Raw genomic sequence first — 19,944 nt, forward strand, 5'->3', positions numbered from 1 at the left:
CAAACCATGAACTCACTGAGCTTTATAAGCTGACTATAGTATGCATCTCAGGGCCAAGTAGTTCGAGGTTGGATAAGGGCAAAGGACACGCTTAGAGAGTTGCTAATTATCATCTTATTTTTAGTCTTTTGTCTAGCAGCGTTGTGTTGATCTTTTGTAACTTAACCTGGTATGAGGTGGGTTAGAACTTAAGTTAATTTTTTGGGCGATTCAAAGACTTCCGCTGTAAACGGTTCAAACGGTTTTATTTCAGCCGTCTTTTGGAGTATTTATTTAGGAATTTGTTTCAGGTTACGTGACATTCTCAAAAAAAAATGAGGGTGTTACACTAGTTTTTCGATCAATGATAGCTTCTGGTGTCTCCACAAAGTTTAGCTTATTGTCTAATTTCAAGTCTAGTAGTGGTACTGCCAAACTCGAATCAACTAAACACTTTCGTAGATTAGACACATGGAAAGTGTTATGAATCGAACTAAGCTCCTTTGGTAGCTCCAACTGATATGCAACCATTCCGATTCGTTTGCAAATTCTGAATGGCCCGATATACCTCAGACTGAGCTTATCCCTCTTACCGGATCTGATAATACCTTTCCAGGAAGAGACTTTCATCTCCCACTAGGAATTTAATTGGCTTACGGCGTCTATCGGCATAGCTCTTTTGACGGTCCTAAGCTGTTTTAATTCTTTCTCGAATCTGTTCAGTTTTCTCTGAAGTAACTTGAACAATTTCTGGACCTGTTAACTGCCTCTCACCTACTTCATTCTAACATAACGATGTTCTGGATTTTCTGCATACAAAACTTCATACGGTGCCGTTTGGATGATGTAGTGATAACTATTGTTGTAGGAAAATTCAATCAACGACAAATGATCTTCGCATGATCCCCCGAAGTCGATAACACAAACTCTTAACATGTCTTCAAGAGTCTGGATCGTTCTTTCACTATGTCCGTTAGTTTGTGGATGATACGTTGTACTCAGCCGAATCTGAGATCCCAAAGCTTTCTGAAAACTTTCCCATAATTTAGACATAAACCGACTATCCTGATCTGAAATGATAGACAGTGGAACTTCGTGCCTGGTTACTATCTCTTCATTATAAATCTTTGCCAACCTTTCTAACGGATAATTCTCTTTTATCGGTAGAAAGTGCGCATATTTTGATAAACGATCCACAATCACCCATATGACATCATATCCTTTTGGAGTTCGCGGTAACTTCATGATGAAATCCATCATAATATGATCCTATTTCCACATAGGAATCTCCAGAGACTGTAGATTCCTGTATGGTCTCTGATGTTCTACCTTCACTTGTAGACATGTTAGACATCGCTCCATATACCTCGCTATGTCTTTCTTCACTCCCGGCCACCAATAAAATGGTTTTAAATCTTTATACATTTTATCGGTACCGGGATGAATAGAATACTAGGATTTGTGGCGTTCATCCAAAATAATATCCCAGATATTCCCATAGCGCGGTATCCAGATCTGTCCCTGAAAGCATAAGATTCCCTTGTCGTTCTTTTCCAGAGTGGAAATCATTTTACCTATTCGTTCAAACTTGGAATTGTCCTCTTTAGTTGCTTCTTTTTGACACTTTAAAACTTCACTGTGGAGATCTGGCAAAAGATACATTCTCATTGCTACAACCTTGATCATACCACTTTTCTCTTTTCTTCTTAAAACATCTGCTACCACGTTTGCTTTCCCAGGATAGTAGAGAATCTCACAATCATAATCGTTTACCAGTTCAATCCATCATTGTTTCCACATGTTTAACTCTTTTTGACTAAACAGATGTTGGAGACTCTTGTGATCTGTAAAAATATGACATTTTGTTCCCAGCAAGTAAGGTCTCCAAATCTTCAAAGCAAAAACTACAGCTGCAAGCACCATGTCGTGCGTTGGATACTACTTTTCATGATCCTTCAATTGTTTGACACATAAGAAATCACTTTTCCTCTTTGCATCAATACGCAACCCAAACCTAACTTTAAAGCATCATTATAGACCACGAAGTCTTCAGATCCCTCAAACAATGACAATACTGGAGCATTGCAAAGATGATCTTTCAATTTCCCACTGAAACTTGATGTTCTTCTGAGTCAACTTAGTTAATGGTACAACAAATATGGAGAAATCCTGAACAAACTTCCGATAGTAGCCTGCTAACCCCAAAAAACTACCAACTTCAAAAGGAGTTCTCAGTGCATCCCATCTTTCTACAGCTTCAATCTTAGCAGGATCCACTTTTACTCCTGCCTCAGATATGACGTGACCTAGAAATTGAACTTCCCTAGACCAGAATTCACGCTTGGACAGTTTTGCAAATAACTTTTCTTTCTTTAGGAGTTCAAGGATCAGACGAAGGTGTTTTGTATGTTCTTATTCAGATTTCGAGTATATAAGAATATCGTCGATAAACACAATAACAAATTTACCGAGATATTCACTATATACCTGGTTCATCAGATCCATAAAAGCCGCTGGAGCATTGGTTAAACTGAAAGACATAACCAAAAACTCATGATGTCCATATATGGTCTGGAAAGTAGTTTTGGAAACATCTTCATCCATGACTTTCAATTGATGGTACCCCGACCGCAAATCGATTTTGGAAAAGTAACTGGCTCCCACCAGTTAATCAAATAAATCATCGATTCTTGGTAAAGGATATTTATTTTTGATCGTCAGCTCATCCAACTCCCGATAATCAACACACATTCGTATCGATCCGTCTTTCTTTTTAACAAACACAACGTTTAATTGATTTAAAAACACAAGAAGACTCTTCCCCTTAAAAATCCACTTTATATTTGAAAAACATTTTAGTTCTTTTCTCCCCTTAAGAAAAGCATAAAATATTTGAAAAACATTTTAGTCTTTGTATCTGAACAGGATTACAAGAAATTATAATAACACCTTTTGAGTCACAATAGATTGGGAGCTTGTTATATGTAAAATTGTAGTCTTTTAATTATATCCTCATCCAAATGACCTGAGAATAATAACTTGCTGCAACAACATATTCAGCTTTTACTGTTGACGTTGACACTTAATTCTGCTTCTTAGACGCCCAACTTACAAGTTTATTTCCCAAAAAACTGAACACTACCAGATGTCCTCTTTATGTCTAAGTTGTAACCTGCATGATCAACATCTGAGTAAGCATTTAATTCGTAACATGTATCCTTAGGATACCATAATCCAAGAATAATATTGACTTTCAAATAACGAAAAATGCATTTTTGCGCCCACAAGATGTGATTATTTAGGATTTGCTTGTTATGAGCATAAAAACAAGTAAAAAAACATAATGTCTGGCCAACTTGTCGTCATATAAAGCAAAGAACCAATTATTCCTCTATAACTTTTAAGATCAACAATTTTCCCAATAAGGTTAGCATCAAGCTTAGAACCTGGTGCCATTGGAGCTTTCATAGGAACACATGTCTCCAAATGAAATTTCTTCAAAATATCAAGAATATATTCTGATTGATTTATGAAAATTCCGTTTCATAGCTGTTTAACTTGTGAACCAAAAAAGAAATTTATTTCTCCCATCATGCTCATTTCAAAAGGAGACACCATCATATTGGAAAAGTTCTTGCAATACTGCGGATTCGTAGATCCAAAAATTATGTCATCTACATAAATCTAAATAAGAATAATATCATCACTGTGCTTCTTAATAAAGCAGGTTGTATTGATTTTACCATTGGCGAAACCAGATTTGACTAGAAACTCAGATAAAACATCATACCAGGATCGTAGAGCTTGTTTTAAACCATAAAGGCCTTTGTCAAGAATGTAAACATGATCTGGCTTAGATGCATTGACAAATCCTTCAGGTTGAGACACATACACTTCTTCTTTTAAAATACCATTTAGAAAAGTAGTCTTCATGTCCATTTTAAGCACTCTGAAATATTTGTGAGCTGCATAGGCGAAGAAGATACGAATTGCTTCAATTTGAGCAATCGGTACACATGTCTCATCATAGTCTACTCCTTGTTGACAATAACCTTTTATAACCAGTCTCTATTTTGTTACGAACAACAATACTATCTTCATCTTTCTTATTCTTGAAAACCCACTTTGTGTCGATCATAGACTTATCCTTTGGACGAGGTACCAATCTCCAAACTTTTAATCTTTCGAACTAATTCAACTCTTCTTGCATAGATAATATCCAGTCAGAATATGCAAAAGCTTCAGAAGCTGCTCTCGGTTTTATTTTGCTAAGAAATGTAGCAAAAAGACATTTATTCACTGAACCATATCTAGTCCTAATAGAAGCCACATGATCTCCAATTACTTAATGTAAAGGATGGTTCTTTGTCCATTTCAAATCATGGGGTAGTAGTTCATACATCGATTGATCATTGCAAGGGTCCACATATGTACTCTGAGAATTATTTTGTAGAGACTCAAGTGATGGTTCTATATTGAAGTTCAAAGTAGGCAAATTCACAGTTGAAGACACTTAATGTACACTAGACTGAACATTTTGCGTTTCATCACTTGAATTTATAATAGGAACTTCCAACTGAATTGATGTATTGCCACTTGATATACACGTCTCTGCAACTTCATTACTGGGAGTAACTATAATACGAGTTGCAGTTGATTTATCAGATTCTATTTGCCAAGAAATGCTTGAATCAGAAAAAACTATTGGTTCCTCCATCCTCGCAACTTGATCAAACTATTAGAAAAAGAATTATTCTTGTGAGTACCAAAATATTCATCATAAAAGTCCTCAAACAATAAATCCAAATCAGTAATATGAGAATTTGAAGTAGAACCAAGATCTGGAATTCGTGCACGTCCTGAACTAATTTGTTCCAATGCTAATACTCAAGAAAAAATTGATTCTTAACCAGGTTGTTCAGAAGATATATCCCCTAATTCATCAAATTTAACATTCACGCTCTCATTCACAATTCTCGTTCGTTTGTTATAAACTCTATAAGCAGCAAACTCCTTTGAATGACCAATGAAGACAACTTCATCAACTTTAGGATTAAATTTGCCAAGATCATCTTTATCATTCAGCATAAAACACCTATAACCAAAAATATGAAAAAATTGATATTAGGTATTCTATTATTGATGATCTCATAAGAAGTTTTACCAAAACGTTTGTGAATGATGGATCGATTTTGAGTGAAGCAAGCAGTTGCTATAACTTCAGCCCAGAAGAATAAAGGCAACTTTGAAAATGCAAGCATTTTAAGATCTGTTTCCACCAGTGTCCTATTTCTTCTTTCAACGACAGCATTTTGTTGTGGAGTCCGAGCAGCCGAAAAAGTGTGAGAGTACCAACTGACTTAAGAAAAGAATCCAAAGTTTTATTCTTAAACTCAGTACGATTACCCGATCTGATTGACTGAATAGATAGTTATAAGTTCACTTGTACACTCTTGACGAAATAAATGATTATCTCAGGAGCTTCATCTTTTGATCTCGAGAATATCGAGAATAATCATCTATTATCACAATCATATACTTTTTACCATTATGCTTTGAACTCTCATGGGACCACACAAATCCATGTGTAAAAGTTACAATGAACGCATAGTATTCTGTTCAGATTTAGATTTGTGAGACGAACGCTTCATCTTTCCCATTTCACAAGCTACACACATATGATCATTCTCATACCTCAAATCTGGTAAACCTTTAATTAAACCACCTTTTACCTACTTATTGATGCTTTTGAAGTTCAAGTGAGACAATCTTTTATGCCACAACTAATTTTGCTAAAAAGAAGCTTTTGACATTAGACAAACAACATTAGAAGACTTCAAGTTTGACAAGTCAATAGTATAAAGATTCAAACATCTTGTCCCAACTAGAATTTCTTTACCATCTTCAGTCCTCACAGAACACCGTTTAGCTTTAAAACTAACCTCCAGGCCTTTATCACAAAATTTCCCAATGCTATATATATTATGAGTGCCTCAACCTAAGAAACTTTCTTTATGATCAAATTCTCTTGCACTAAATCATCATATCCCATCAGAGAAAAAATTTCATTACCAAACCTTACTGCTCCACCATATTTATCAACATAATTTAACAAAATTTCCTTTTGTCCAGTCATGTGTTTAGAACAACCCAAATCTAAGTACCACACATTACCAATTGTTAAACCCAGAATCAAGTTGTATAAACAAAAGCTTCAAGAAATCATCTTTGTATTGATATTGAAAAGGAGATTTACAAGATACGTTTACACAATGAAAGAGCTTGATTTTCTAAACAAACTAACACAAATGTATTTATACCCCAAAGTTATTTACAAGATAAGCCCTTACACCTTGAGTATAATTACAATTAAAGTTTAAAACCCAACATTAATATATATCTAGTAGACATTAGACCAACCTGTAGTTGTCTATATTCAAAATTATATTACAATTTCAATTGTAATTTTACTTTCTTATTCGTATGAACCTTCAACCTTTTTTTGAGTTTGTTAGCCTTTGTATGTTCTTATTTTTATATTACTTTTTTTTAAACACAAACGATTAGTTAGATGGTAAAATGATATACCAAAGTTTCAACCTAACCCAACCCACACAGTTTGGGTTGGGTTGTAGTTTTTATTAGGTTGGGATGGGTAGAGATTTTTCAAACCGTAAATATTGGGTTGGGTTATTCAAAGTCCTTTAACCCAACCAACCCAACCTATGTGCATCCCTAATGAAGAGACTATTGAGGAGTTAGCTTTAATAGAGGATGATACTATCCCATTGCATGTTGTAGCGTTTGAGTCGTTGAAAAATAGTTAACAAAAGAGTTTTACCCCATTGTTGACCTTAAAAGGATTAGTCCATCTCTTTTTCAACATAAAATCATCCTAAAAGACAAGAACTTCACATCCATAGAACCACAAAGAAGTTCAAACCCTTTCATGCAAGAGGTAGTAAAAAAGGAAACATTAACATGGTTAGATGCGAGAATTATTTTCCCAAAAGCCAGTAGTTCTTGTGTTAGTCCAGTCCAATGTGTTCCAAAGAATGGAGGGTTCACAGTCATTACCAATGACGAAAATGAAATCATCCCCACTAGAGTAGTATCCGACTGGAGAATTTGCATAGATTACCGTGGACTAAACAAGGCTACAAAAAGGACCATTTTCCATTGCCTTCTATTGATCAAATGTTGCATAGATTAACTAGTAAAGAGTATTACTATTTCTTGGATGAATACTAAGGATACAATCAAATAGCCATATCATTAGAAGACAAGGAAAATACCACCTTCACTTGTCCTTATGGTACTTTTGTCCTTTCGGAGAATGCCATTTTGGAGTTTACAATGCTCCTGCAATCTTTCATAGATGCATGATTTCCATATTTTCTGACATGCTTGAAAAATCCATGGAAATATTTATGGATGATTTTTCAGTGCATGGGTCATCTTTTGATAAATATCTGGAAGATTTGAAAAAGATTCTTGAAATGTATGAAGAAACTGATTTAGTTCTTAAGAAGGAAGTTTTTTATTTCATGGTTAAATAAAGAATTCTTACGAGACATTTAATTTCAGAAAAGAAGTTGAGGTGAACAAAGCTAAACTTTAAGTAATTGAAAAAACTACAAGAACCTACCACTATTAAAGGAATAAGAAACTTCTTGGTCATGCTGGATTTTATAAAAGGTTTATCAGACTATTCAAAAATTTCAAAACCTTTGTGTTTACTCTTACAGCATGATCAAAAATTTGATTTTAATGGAGAATATAAAAATACATTCAACACTTTGAAGAAAGCTTTGGTGACTGCACCAATAGTTGTTGCTCCTGATTGGAACAAACATTTTAAGATCATGTGTGATGTCAGTAATTAAGATGTAGGCAATGTTCTAAAAAGTGCGCCGTGGTGTGCTATGGCACCGAGGCACAACCTTGTCGCCACGTTAACCCCTTTGGTGTAGATATAAGGCGTGGAGCTCGCCATGGCATGCCATGCCGCATTATGGAAGGCGTAGAAGAAAATTTGTAATTTTTAAAACTTGAATAGGGGTAAATGTAAATATAATTTTATAGTTTATATAGACCAAATACTTAAATCAACAAAATGGGAAAAAAGAAAAAACCTTAAATTACTACTCAGCATACGAAAAAAATATTGTTTGATTACTTTCATTTGTTGTTCTCTTATTTCATTACTTTGATTTTTTTGTTTGATTACCAAACAGGACTATAAACAATGACTTGCTTTGTATATTTGATATCATTTTTGTAAACTCTATATATTTGATATCAAATTATCAATTCATGGTTCTTCTTTTGTTTATCATTTTATATGAATTCAAATTGTTAATAACTTAATTATTATTGTTCAAGACACTGACACATATATACACACACATATGTATATTTGTCGCCTTAAGACATGCCTTGGAAAACGCCATGGCTTCGCCATAACTCATAATGCTTAAGGTTTGACCTCGTCACTATGCCACGCCTCACGCCATTTAGAACCTTGGCTGTAAGTGTTGTCTTAGGTCAAAGAACAAAGAAGGTTTTTCATTCCATTTATTATGCAACTAAGACTTTGAATGAAGCACAAATTAAGTACACAACAATTGAAAGAGGGTTATTAGTTGTGGTTTTTTGCCTTTGGGAGGTTCAAACCATATTTAATAGGACAAAAGTGATTGTGCATCACAACTATCATTAAATACTTGATCTCAAAAAAGGATGCTAAGCCTAGGTTGATAATATGGGTTTGTTGTTGCAAAAGTTTGACCTTGAGATAGTGGATAGAAAAGGAGTAGACAACCAAATGGCTGAACATTTGTCAAGGTTAGAGAAACCTGATGAAGTGGAAGGGGACATCACTGAAACCTTTCCCGATTAAAGAATTCTTGTGCTACAAGAATCCGAGCCACCATGGTTTGCTGACATAGCAAAATACTTGGCTTGTGGCATAAAACCTGTGGATTATACTGGCCCCGTGCTTAAGAAATTTCTCCATGATACTAAATCTTATCTTTGGGATGATTCTTTCTTGTTTAAACTTGGTGCAGATTAAATTATAAGAAAGTGCATCTAGAGGCTGAAGTGACAACAATTCTACAGCATTGCCACCAAGCACCACATGGAGGACACTTTGGAGGCCAAAAAACAACAACTAAGACTATACAATCTATTTTTTATTGGCTTCAAAGATGCCCACAATTTTTCAAAAAAATGTAATGAATGTCAAAGAAGTGGTTTAATTTCTCAAAGAAATGAAATGCCTTTAAATGGGATTTTGGAAGTAGAGTTGTTTGATGTGAGAGGAAGTAATTTCATGGGACCCTTCCCACCATCAAGCAAATGTCAATACATACTAGTTGTTGTTACTATGTGTCAAAATGGGTGGAGCAATGTGTTTGGATTGACATGCAACAAAATTTTGCTGTTAGGTTAAAAGTGCCAAAATAGAACTTTAAAAGATCAAAATGTAGGTTGTGGTTGTGAGATATTACTCTGACGTTTTTTTTTTTCATATTGCAAGTGTACCTATCCGATACGTAAAATGTAAAATTTAATTGTAAACTGAAAACTAAATTGTAGTTTTAAGAGTTTTTTTTAAATGGATCAAATGTGGGATGAGATTTTAAAAAATGTCAAATATTATGTTATTCATTTTGTTGATTGATCTTATATTTAAAAAAAGTAACAGAAGTTTCCAAAAACTAACGTTTAACAAAGATTAAATAAAAATATTTTGTATCAAATAAATTATGTTTTTTGTTCATGTGATTTGTTAAAAGTTGTGGATTTCATCCCTATGGAATTGAAATTGTAGTTTTATTCTTATGATTTGTATATCATTGATATTTTTTGTCTTTGAGGCTAATTCTTACCTTTAAGTATGAGGGGCTCAAAAAGCAATTAACTATAAAGCATAGGGACGAAAACAACAAATAAATTTTGAATCACATGGACGAAAACAACAAAAAAACTAAAATACAAGGACAAGAACAACAATAAATTTAAAGTGTAGGTACGAAAACAACAAAAAATTACAAACCATAGGGATGAACATTGTAATTTCAGAATTATGGGGACGAAAATTGCAAACTTTAACAAACTACAGAGGCAAAAAACATAATTTTCTTTTTTGTTTACTAATAATTTGAGTAAAGTTCAAATTTGGTACTTAATTTTTGTAATTTTTAACGGATATCGTCTTTTTGTCTAACTGTTGTTAATATTTTTCGTTAAGTTCAGTTAAATGAATGATATTTTAATCTTTTTCGCTATTTACTTAATTTTATATTAAATTAAAAAACATATCATATTTTTAACTTTAAATTGTAAAAAAAGGTATAATCGCCACTTTTTTTTTCTCACAATTCATATAATTAATATTTTTTTAATATAACAAAAATAATAAAATGACTAAATTACCCTTCATTTAATTGGACTTAATGAAGAAAATTAACAACTGTTAGACGAAGAAACCAAAATCGTTGAGAATTAACAAACGTGACGGACCAAATCCGAGTTTCTAAAGTTCATTGATGACCTCCTTTGAAAATCATACATGTTAGGGACCGAAATTGAAATCTACTCATAATAATTTGTAGTTAGACAGTGGTTCAAATGGAAAAGCCTCTATTTTGATAATACACCGTGAGTAGATCTGGTGGTGTAGAGACGACTTGGTCTACGATCTAAGTCGAGTCAAAGGTCGTTCGCATCTCTGATTCACTTGTCCCACAACATAGCCGTGATAAAGCCATAAAGGTAGTCCATATCTCTGTTTATGATATAGGGGGTGTTTTGAGATTGCTTATTTGAAACAACTTATATTTTTTTTACAAAAAACAATTATAAATTTATTACAAGTCAGAAAAGTTTAACTTCTTCAAAAACTTTTTATTATAGGTTTGACACTGGTATAAATTATTTATCCAAATACTCAAAAAAATTTATTACCAATACCACACTGAAATAAATCAATAAATTATTTTTATAAACAATCTCAAACATGTAATCGACTACTAGTAAAAAAAAAAGCTTTTTAGGTATTTTGCTAAAAGGTGAGACCATATCTAATAAAAAGTGAAAATGTTGCAATAAGATACCGATATGTGCTGGGCGTTGGATAAGATAGGTGCAGGAAACGGATTGAGAGTAATCGAGCAAAACTTCGAAAATGGCGATGAGCTTCTCTTGCCCTTCATCCTCCTGCTCTCCTTCCATCACATCCATCTTTACCCACAAAACTTATGCTCCAATAACTGCAACTACGTTCAATTTCACCTGTAATCCTCCTCATTCTTCAATTTCTTCTCTCCAATTCACTACTCCCTCTTACCACAGACCATCATCTTCATCGAGGATTGTACCTAAACTTTCCCAAACTGAACCTTCAACTCTTGTATCTGAAGACGAAGTTTCTGAACCTGAGCAGCCAGAATCTGCCGAAGAAACCCTGAGTACAACTGAACCGAAAGGAGAAGAAGTCTTCGCTGTTGTCATGGTGAGTTGAGTTTATGAGACGTTAGCATTTGACCCTCTTATGTAACCCTAAAATTCCCACTTGTTCTATGTGAATTTCTTGTAAAAGGGGTTGGATTTTGCTCTCTGCACTTTTACAGCCACATGGATAGTTCAAGGACGGATTATTCACATTTCATTTAAACCAATTGGATTTATTTTTTGTCTGAGGAGGCACCCCTTCTCATTCGACTATATCCGCTTTTTGTTTCGTTCTAAACTCTACTGCGGTGACGATACTGTAGGGGAACCACATGCTCCACCGCTTGTGCGGGCCCCCGTCAATTCCTTAATTGATGTGAATGTTATTGCAAATTAAAACTAAATTATTGTATTTGAACACTTTGTTTCCATTTTGATTTCTTCATCTGCCTGTTTGACATTCAAAGGCAATTGTGCTTAGTGCCCTAGAATAGTAATTTAAACTACGAATTGGGAGTTCCATGGATTGATCTGCAGATGACATTGTGAATTACTATTTAGGTTGGTATGACATGGCAGCCATAGCAAATTTGCTATTTGAAATGATGTAAAAATGATGATTTTGATCTCAATAAATCTTCAAAGCTCCATTTAATGAAATTGGGATGCTTAGCTACTTCTGCAATAGCAGACTTGCTAAAGCTGCCTTAAGAAGGTCTTCTCCTCTACATTCAATGCAGGTGATTCAGCTGTCTTCTTGTGACAACTCCAATTTGTAGTTGTCTATTATCTATTTACAATTTAGAACTTGGTATTCAGCTGCTAAAATCAACATTGCTAAACCTTGCAACTGGTTTTAGCTTTCAAAACGTCGCATCCTACTAAAAAAACTTGAACATTTTAATCCCTTGTACTTTATAGTTTTCAAAAAACTATTGTAGTTGCAGAAATTGGGGGGAAATGTTCATGTTTCCCGTGTTGTAGTGTTTGTTCTGGGATTTTTGCAACTAAAATGGTTTTTGTGAAAGCAAAAGCCAAGTACAATAGTTACAAATGCTAATCACTCATAAATATATCTGGGCCTTTTATGGGTCAGTTTGAGTTTTGTGCAAAATAGATCAATATATACAAGTTGCCATGAAAAAATCTCTTGATATTTACTTATATCAATTTCATATTTAAAACAGAGTTCTTCAACTGTATGAGTTAAACTATGAACTATCCCTATTTTTGTTTGGAATGGAGAGTGTAGGTTGAGAGGGAGAGCAGGATTTGCAGCCAATCATGAAAAGTGTATGTGGGCTCTTGTGCCTCCTTTTATATCTTATGTGTATGAAACTAATTGTTGTCTCTAATGTGTTAACATCGTGGGTTTGTGATCACTCTGAAATCTGTAAGATGCGTAAGAATAACAGCCTGATTATGGGGGTTTTGGATGATTAATTATTGTTTCTGTTTTGATTGCTGTTCAGATTGGTGGTCGACAATATATAGTTTTTCCAGGACGTTTTCTGTACACGCAAAGGCTGAAGGGTGCAAATGTTGATGACAAAGTAAGCATTAAACATAATTTCATATGGACTGTTTATTCTTCTTTATTTCATTTACTTCAAATTCATTTTTTTTATTTACCACACTAGTATCAAGTATTTCTATATGGTCTTTGCTTAGTTGTCCGAGTCGCATTCTTCAAGTTTGCTTATTTTTGTTAATTTACATCTGAACTTCATTTCTGGAGTACCAGATGGTTGGTTCATATAAGGCCTTATCAATTAAAATAAGTGTTGATTGACTGAAATTTGTATCATGCTGAATTTATTATATTTTGAAGTGCTACTTTGCCTATCATAGTGGCCTATTATGTCTAAATTTTCTTTGCGTATCCATGTTCTACAAGACCATGAAAATGCTGGTAGATTCATACTTTTAATACTTATGGGCTTTACAAGGTAATGCCTTTGAGAGTTCAATCTATGCGTATTTTAGCACTATATTACTTTTTTCTTATATATGCTACCTACACTGTTAGTTTTGCTAATCAACCTTCGTTGTGTTATGGCTGTGGAAGATGCTCGATAATATAAATAGAATAAAGGTCAACTTGCATGTAGGATTCTCTTAATATTTGGGTAAAGATCTAGTTTGTTAATATGCATGTAATCAATCGTTTTCAATTCTTCCTAAAATTTGAAACATACTCTTCTTTCAGATAGAGGGAATCTAAATACTTGGATGCTGGGACTAAAACTCGCCTAATTTCTATTTTCTGTTTATCTTTTGACGCGAGTTGGTGTATGTAGATAATTCTAAACAAGGTGTTACTCGTGGGTACAAAAACCAGCACATATATTGGGAAGCCTGTGGTGCCTAATGCAGCTGTACATGCCGTAGTAGAGGAACAGGTACTTCATTCCCTACAAATAATATATTATTCAAATCATGATGTTAATTGTTTTCTAATGATATTCTGCTCACTAATTTTGGTCACTGATTGTGTAGGGGCTAGATCCAAAGGTGGTGGTTTTCAAGTACAAGAAGAAGAAGAATTACAGGAGGAATATTGGCCACAGACAGGTATTCTACTTTTCCGTCACTTGTACCTTTGTAGACTCCTCTACTTGTGAAAAGTGTAGAGTGATTGTTTCCGTGAAGGCCCCCTAGTTGTAAAAAGTGTGTGAAAGAGAGGAAGTTTGAGAAAATATAAAAAGGAGGAAGATTGCCCTTGGCTCTGCAGCTTAGTTGGCAAAGGGGCAGAGCGGCTTTGATCAAATACACAACAGGTTCAGGTTCGAATCCTGCGAGAGACGGGCTTGAATCCCTCCGCTAGCCTCAGCCGTTGAGTCAGTTATGAAATGCCTCTTCACATGTGGTTCCTAGTGGTTGACCGGGGTTGCCGGTAATCAACCTTTATGCTCAAATAAAAAAGAGGAAGGCTTGGAAGAAAGGCATAGGATGCATGTGATCTTGATGCTTGTATTAGGCATTTCTAGGAGTGTTATATATTGTATGAGTAAATGAATTTCATGTTCATATTATTCAGTAATAAAAAGAGAATTGAGTTGGCATTCTTTAGACACCACTTTTATACAAACACAGACACACACACACACATATATATATATATATATTAAAATAAGGAGCTGATGTTATAATTGGTACCAAGGTAATGCCATGTCGTTTTTGTGGTCAGATTTAGGTTAAACAGGACTTCACGGAAACAACTGCTCTACTCTTTGTGGGTAGACGTCAGGTTTGCATACACCCCGCCGGGCGGGACCCTAGGCTTTATTGGGTCAGTTTGGTTATATAGGTTAAGCAGGGCTGTGCACAGTTCCAAAATCGAACTAAAACGGGCCAGGACTGGACCATGACAACCAAAATTTGTTAAATTACTTCACTAAGCAAACGAGACTTGGTCAAAGTACCAAGAATAGCATAGACGTTTAGAAGATCCATTTGACCAAGGAGGTGCAGATCCATCTTCCAATAGGAAATATGTTCCCATTGTTCATCACATTCTTAGCACGTCGACCAAGTCTAGACTGCTCAGTGAAGCTATTTACTAGTTTTTGGTTATGGATGTACGACCCTAAGGTTTACTCTTTTGAAAGGAATTCAATGGAAAATGCATTTCCGTTTAGAAGTTCAAATTTTCACTATCCTCTGTAGGAAAAAGAGGTATATTTTAAGTATGTATGTCCAACATACTTATTTTGAACTTCAGATTGATACAAACAGGGCTGTTACTGGGGGAGGGAGGGACGGACGGGCGGGCGTCTAGGACCCAGAAAAATATGGGCCCATTTTTAGTGTATATATGAGTCGTCCAAAAGAATTTTGTAGATAAAGAGGCCTAAATTTTTTAGTATATAGTAATAGCTCAAATAAGAATTTAGTAGTAACAAGGGCCCAAAATATATTAATTAATTAAATTCGAGAAGAAAATTCGTAAAGTTAAATGTTCCTTTGTTTTCTGCAATTGCTTACTGCTTTTCTAAGTTCTTTTATTTGGTACCAAAAGATTATTGGCTATTGTGATCTTCTATCTACTGGATTCGTGTTTCAACAGTTCATTTTACGACTTTAAACTTTAGCCTTCAAGCTCGTGAGTTTGATATTGCTATCCTTTTTTTGGGCCTTTGGCTGGTCCTGCCCTCCCCTAGTTCATGTTTAATTGGGACTCCACTACACATCACGAGATCCCATTTAAGTGTTCAACCTTTTTTTTGAAAGGGTGTCCCAGGCTATGCATGGACTAATCGTGGCCTGATAAACTCGGTGGCCAAAATTGTTGTGTATGGAATCGAACCCTAGGTAGATAGGATATTCCACGACATCCTCCGAGACCTCAACCACTACGCCACAACCCTTGTGGTCAAGTGTAGGGTTAAACCTTAGCTTGAATATGATAGGTCCCATTAATTATTTGACTTCTTTCCCAGAAAACCTTGATAACATGGGTGAGATAGAAACCCAAATGATTTATATTGTGTCACAAAAAATGTTACTCTGAACGGTAAAAAATTATGTCAATCTAGATATAAAAGATATATGTATCGTATGATGTCTTTAATGATAGAACAAAATATTATGTGTTGAAAAAGATGTGGATAATACTGATTTATCAAACTATTATTGATTGATTTTATGTCTAGATATACTCGAAGAAATTGTTTGATATGAATTAATAGCACTTTGTAGTATTCAATTTTGTTTTCTCTGATAAAACCACTGATTGTAGAATTTTTCGTACTTATAAAGGGCCCTTTTTTTACTTACCCTCAGGGGACTTAAAATGTCAGGAACGGGTCTGGATACAAATTATTGAAAAACTTTAGGACAAAATAAGAAAGTCCAAGCTACCCCAAATCATAAAAGAAAGTCCACAGAACTCAAATGCAGTCTATGCTGTAGAATGGATTGTATTTGATTGTTTGTGCTATGAATGCAGCCAAACACTCGAATTCGGATCTTGGGAATCACAGGCTATCAAGATTCTCCTGCAGCAACTCTCCCCTGATTCCTGCCAAATTCTGCAGGTGTAAGTTCCTTTTGGATTTCTGAAATTCAATTAGGAACTCTGGCTGTTCTTTTGTTCCTTGTTTTTACTTGTACGTACTTGAAAAAATACTCCAATCGTTAGTCTAGTCTGTATTTTCCCTCTTTGATGATGCTAGCGGACATATAACGAGGATTTCCAATCATGATCAGGGTGTTGTGTTGCTAATCACCCCTTTGAACATCCTCTCCATAGCTTTCATTGCAGCAATGTCTTGGCTCTTGATTTGAGGAGCCTCACTTGCGCACACGTTAAGCTACGCGAAGGATCGTGTGAGAGAGAGAGTTAAGATGAGAAGCGTCATAAGGGATTTGGACCCTTGATCACCTAATCTCAAACGCACCCATGAATCGCGCTTGATACGAGGATTGATCCGGTGCATTTCATTCTAATGTGCATCCAAGGGTGGAGATCCCTTCTTACGCTTCTCATCTTAACTCTCCTTATCACCGGAACCCAACCTGGTTAAACTAACCATCATTTAACATAATGAGTAGGCCTCAATTAAGCTCTTTTGGGTTGGATCTGCTATCCTTTTTTCCTTTTCAAATAAATTTAACATGGGGGAATTGCATTATGGTCGATTCCTGTTTTGTTTAACGTACTTACAAAACCTTTTTTCAAATACGTGACATCTCAAACATTTAGCATACCTAGTTTACGTATGAAAATGCATGAAAATACAACGTACTTTCATTTGATTCTTATTTTATGTAACACACTTTGGTCTAAATGTTTGAGATATCACATAGATGGAAAGTTTTGGAAGTACGTTACATGAAATAGGAATCATGTCATGCAATTTACCCTTTTAAGAACATGGTTTTGAGATTAAGGGGCCGTTTACTAAACCCTTATTGGTAAGCACCTACTGATATCACTTATCTTACCGATTAAGCATGAGAATCTTACCTGGTAAGAAGCATAGCAACGACCGCAAGTCTTGCCCGGTAAGAGAGGGAAAAGACTCTTACCCGGTTTAAGACAATTACCAACAATCCATTATTGGCCGAGAATGTTACACGATAAGGTAAGTGGGGGCGATTTCTCTTGCCGTTAAGCATTTACCCAACAAGTGTTTGATAAACGGCCCCTAAGACTCCCTTCTATCTCCCACCAATAGTTTTTTTGTGCTGAGTTCATGTTTGGCAAGTAGATCTATTTGTTGATCCTTGTCCTCTAGCAATCCATTTCAAGGGTTTTACTTTTTGGGTTAGAAGTCAGGTTTACACGGAAATAGATCTATTCTTTGGGATAGGGTACATCTTACCATCCAGAACCCACCTTTGGGTACGACATGTTAAAAGTTTTGATTGGTATGGTTTATGACTTAAATGTCTAGTGTGGTGCTCCTTGTTGGTTCAATATGCTTAGTAAAGTAGATCTATTCATTTAGCATTGCAATTTGACCCAAGCACGATTCGCTTATTCATCCTTTTCGTCTCTGTTGGATATTGGTATTCGGTTTCAATTCTTTTTTCGTGGTTAGTTGTTATTTGAGTAATGTTTGGATATAAATCAAGTCTCATTGTTCTCATTGTATATTGTTACGAACTTGTGTAATCATATACCTCTTTCGACTGATCATGACATCCCTTGAGATTAGAGATGCCTACTATCACGGTATTTTCATGATAAAAATCACATTTTACTCTTTTTCTGTTCCTCCAATCTAAGGGGCCGTTTATCAAATACTTACCCGGTAAACACTTGCTGATAAAATGTAACATTATCGTTTACTTACCGGGTAAGATTCTAGTCCACCAAAACGGTATTGTATGCAACAATTTACCCGGTAAGCGCTTACCGTGGTAAGATTCTTCGCCCTCATTTACCGGTAGGGCTGTAAATGAACCGAACGTTCAGTGGGAAGTTCGTTTATGTTCGTTTATTTAATAAATGAACGAATATGAACAACACTTTTTGTTCGTTTATTTAAACGAACGAACATGAACAAGAGTCCCTTTCGTTCATTTATGTTCGTGAATGTTCGTTCGTTTATATATTAATTTTTAATCTATAACTTTTATTTATTTAGTTTGAATTCAAATTTTAAAAAGCCTTTTAAGTATTCGTTTTAAGTATTGGTATATTAATGATGGTTGATGAATGGTGATTCTTTTGTGTATGTTTAAACTATGGATAATTGGCGTGTAATAGTTAATTGAATGACAAGTATTGTTGTTCGTTCGTTTATGTTCGTTTAGACCTGTTCGTTTAAGCCTGTTTGTTTACGTTCGTTTAACCAGTCCGTTTATGTTTGTTCGTTTACATTCGTTTAGCATGGTAACAAACGAACATAACTAAACACACCTGATTTCTAAATGAACAAACACGAACACAATTATTTTCGTTCGTTTACTGTTTGTGTTCGTTTGTTTGTTCGGTTAAGCTAAACGAACAAACATGAACAAGCCTCTGTTCGTGTTCGTTTGGTTCGTTTACAGCTCTACTTACCGGATAAGATTTTTGGTCTTTGTCTCGCTCTTACCGGGTAAGATTTTTGGTTCTTACTATGTTCATCTGGTAAAGTAATGTGACTTTGTGTTCACTTACCCAAGTAAGCGTTTGATAAACGGCCCCTTAATCAAACGTTTACCCGGTAAGCGCTTACTAGTAAAATGTAACACTATCGTTTACTTACTGGGTAAGATTCTAGTCCACCAAAACAGTATCGTATGCAACAATTTACCTGGTAAGCGCTTACCGTGGTAAGAGTCGTTACCGGGTAAGATTTTTGGTGCTTACCATGTTCATCTGGTAAAGTAATGTGACTATGATCACTTACCCGAATAAATGTTTGATAAACGACCCCTAAGTAAGGTATGGTATCAATGAATAGCTCTAAAAGGTGGTTATGTAAAAATTGGGGGTGCATATATAGATTAAATGATGATGCGAAAAAAGATGACGTCTCCACGTTTAGTTAACAAAGTAGGGTAATAGTAGATTTTTGAGTGAATTACATTTTTAGTCCTTGTGATTTAATAAAACTTTAGTTTTCATCCCTTGACTTCACTGAGAGGTTGTTTTAACGCTTACCCGATAAGCGCTTATCGATAAGGGTGAACACTTCCACTTATCTTACTCGGTAAGATTCTAGTCTATCAAAATGACATCATATGTAATAATTGACTCAGTAAGCACTAATCGGGTAAAAGCCATCACCCTTATTTACTATGTAAGACTCTCATTCTTTGTCATCGCTCTTATCGAGTAAGATTCTCGGTCAATGTCATGTTTATCCGGTAAGGTAAATGACTTGGTAAACGTTTACCGAGTAAGCGTTTAGCAAAAGACCCCTAACTACATCCATGTCCCTATGGTTTGCATTTCATTTTGATTTGGGTCCTTGGGTCTAATGACAATGAAGAGAAAATGACCCTCACATGACTAGCATGCAATATGTGTATATATATATATATATATATATATATATATATATA

General features: G+C 35.0%; 1 protein-coding gene across 1 annotated transcript; it reads left to right on the forward strand.

Annotated features, from left to right (window-relative positions):
- Positions 1-11,105: 11,105 nt before the first annotated feature.
- LOC112511611 (50S ribosomal protein L21, chloroplastic) lies at positions 11,106-16,679 on the forward strand. The gene is made up of 5 exons (XM_025117299.1): positions 11,106-11,500; positions 12,912-12,992; positions 13,740-13,841; positions 13,939-14,013; positions 16,391-16,679. Exons 1-5 carry the CDS (start codon positions 11,174-11,176, stop codon positions 16,457-16,459), a joined length of 654 nt encoding a protein of 217 aa, XP_024973067.1. The 5' UTR covers positions 11,106-11,173; the 3' UTR covers positions 16,460-16,679.
- Positions 16,680-19,944: the final 3,265 nt, after the last annotated feature.

This window comes from Cynara cardunculus, assembly GCF_001531365.2.
Source record: "Cynara cardunculus var. scolymus isolate 2C chromosome LG 4, CcrdV1, whole genome shotgun sequence".
Lineage (NCBI taxonomy): Eukaryota > Viridiplantae > Streptophyta > Magnoliopsida > Asterales > Asteraceae > Cynara > Cynara cardunculus.

Excerpts from the sequence above, each read along its gene's own strand:
- LOC112511611 (XM_025117299.1), top strand. The coding sequence starts at position 11,174 with ATGGCGATGAGCTTCTCTTGCCCTTCATCCTCCTGCTCTCCTTCCATC. Across the intron at positions 12,993-13,739 it reads GTGCAAATGTTGATGACAAA|ATAATTCTAAACAAGGTGTT; the intron begins GTAAGCATTAAA and ends TGGTGTATGTAG. Across the intron at positions 14,014-16,390 it reads GGAATATTGGCCACAGACAG|CCAAACACTCGAATTCGGAT; the intron begins GTATTCTACTTT and ends CTATGAATGCAG.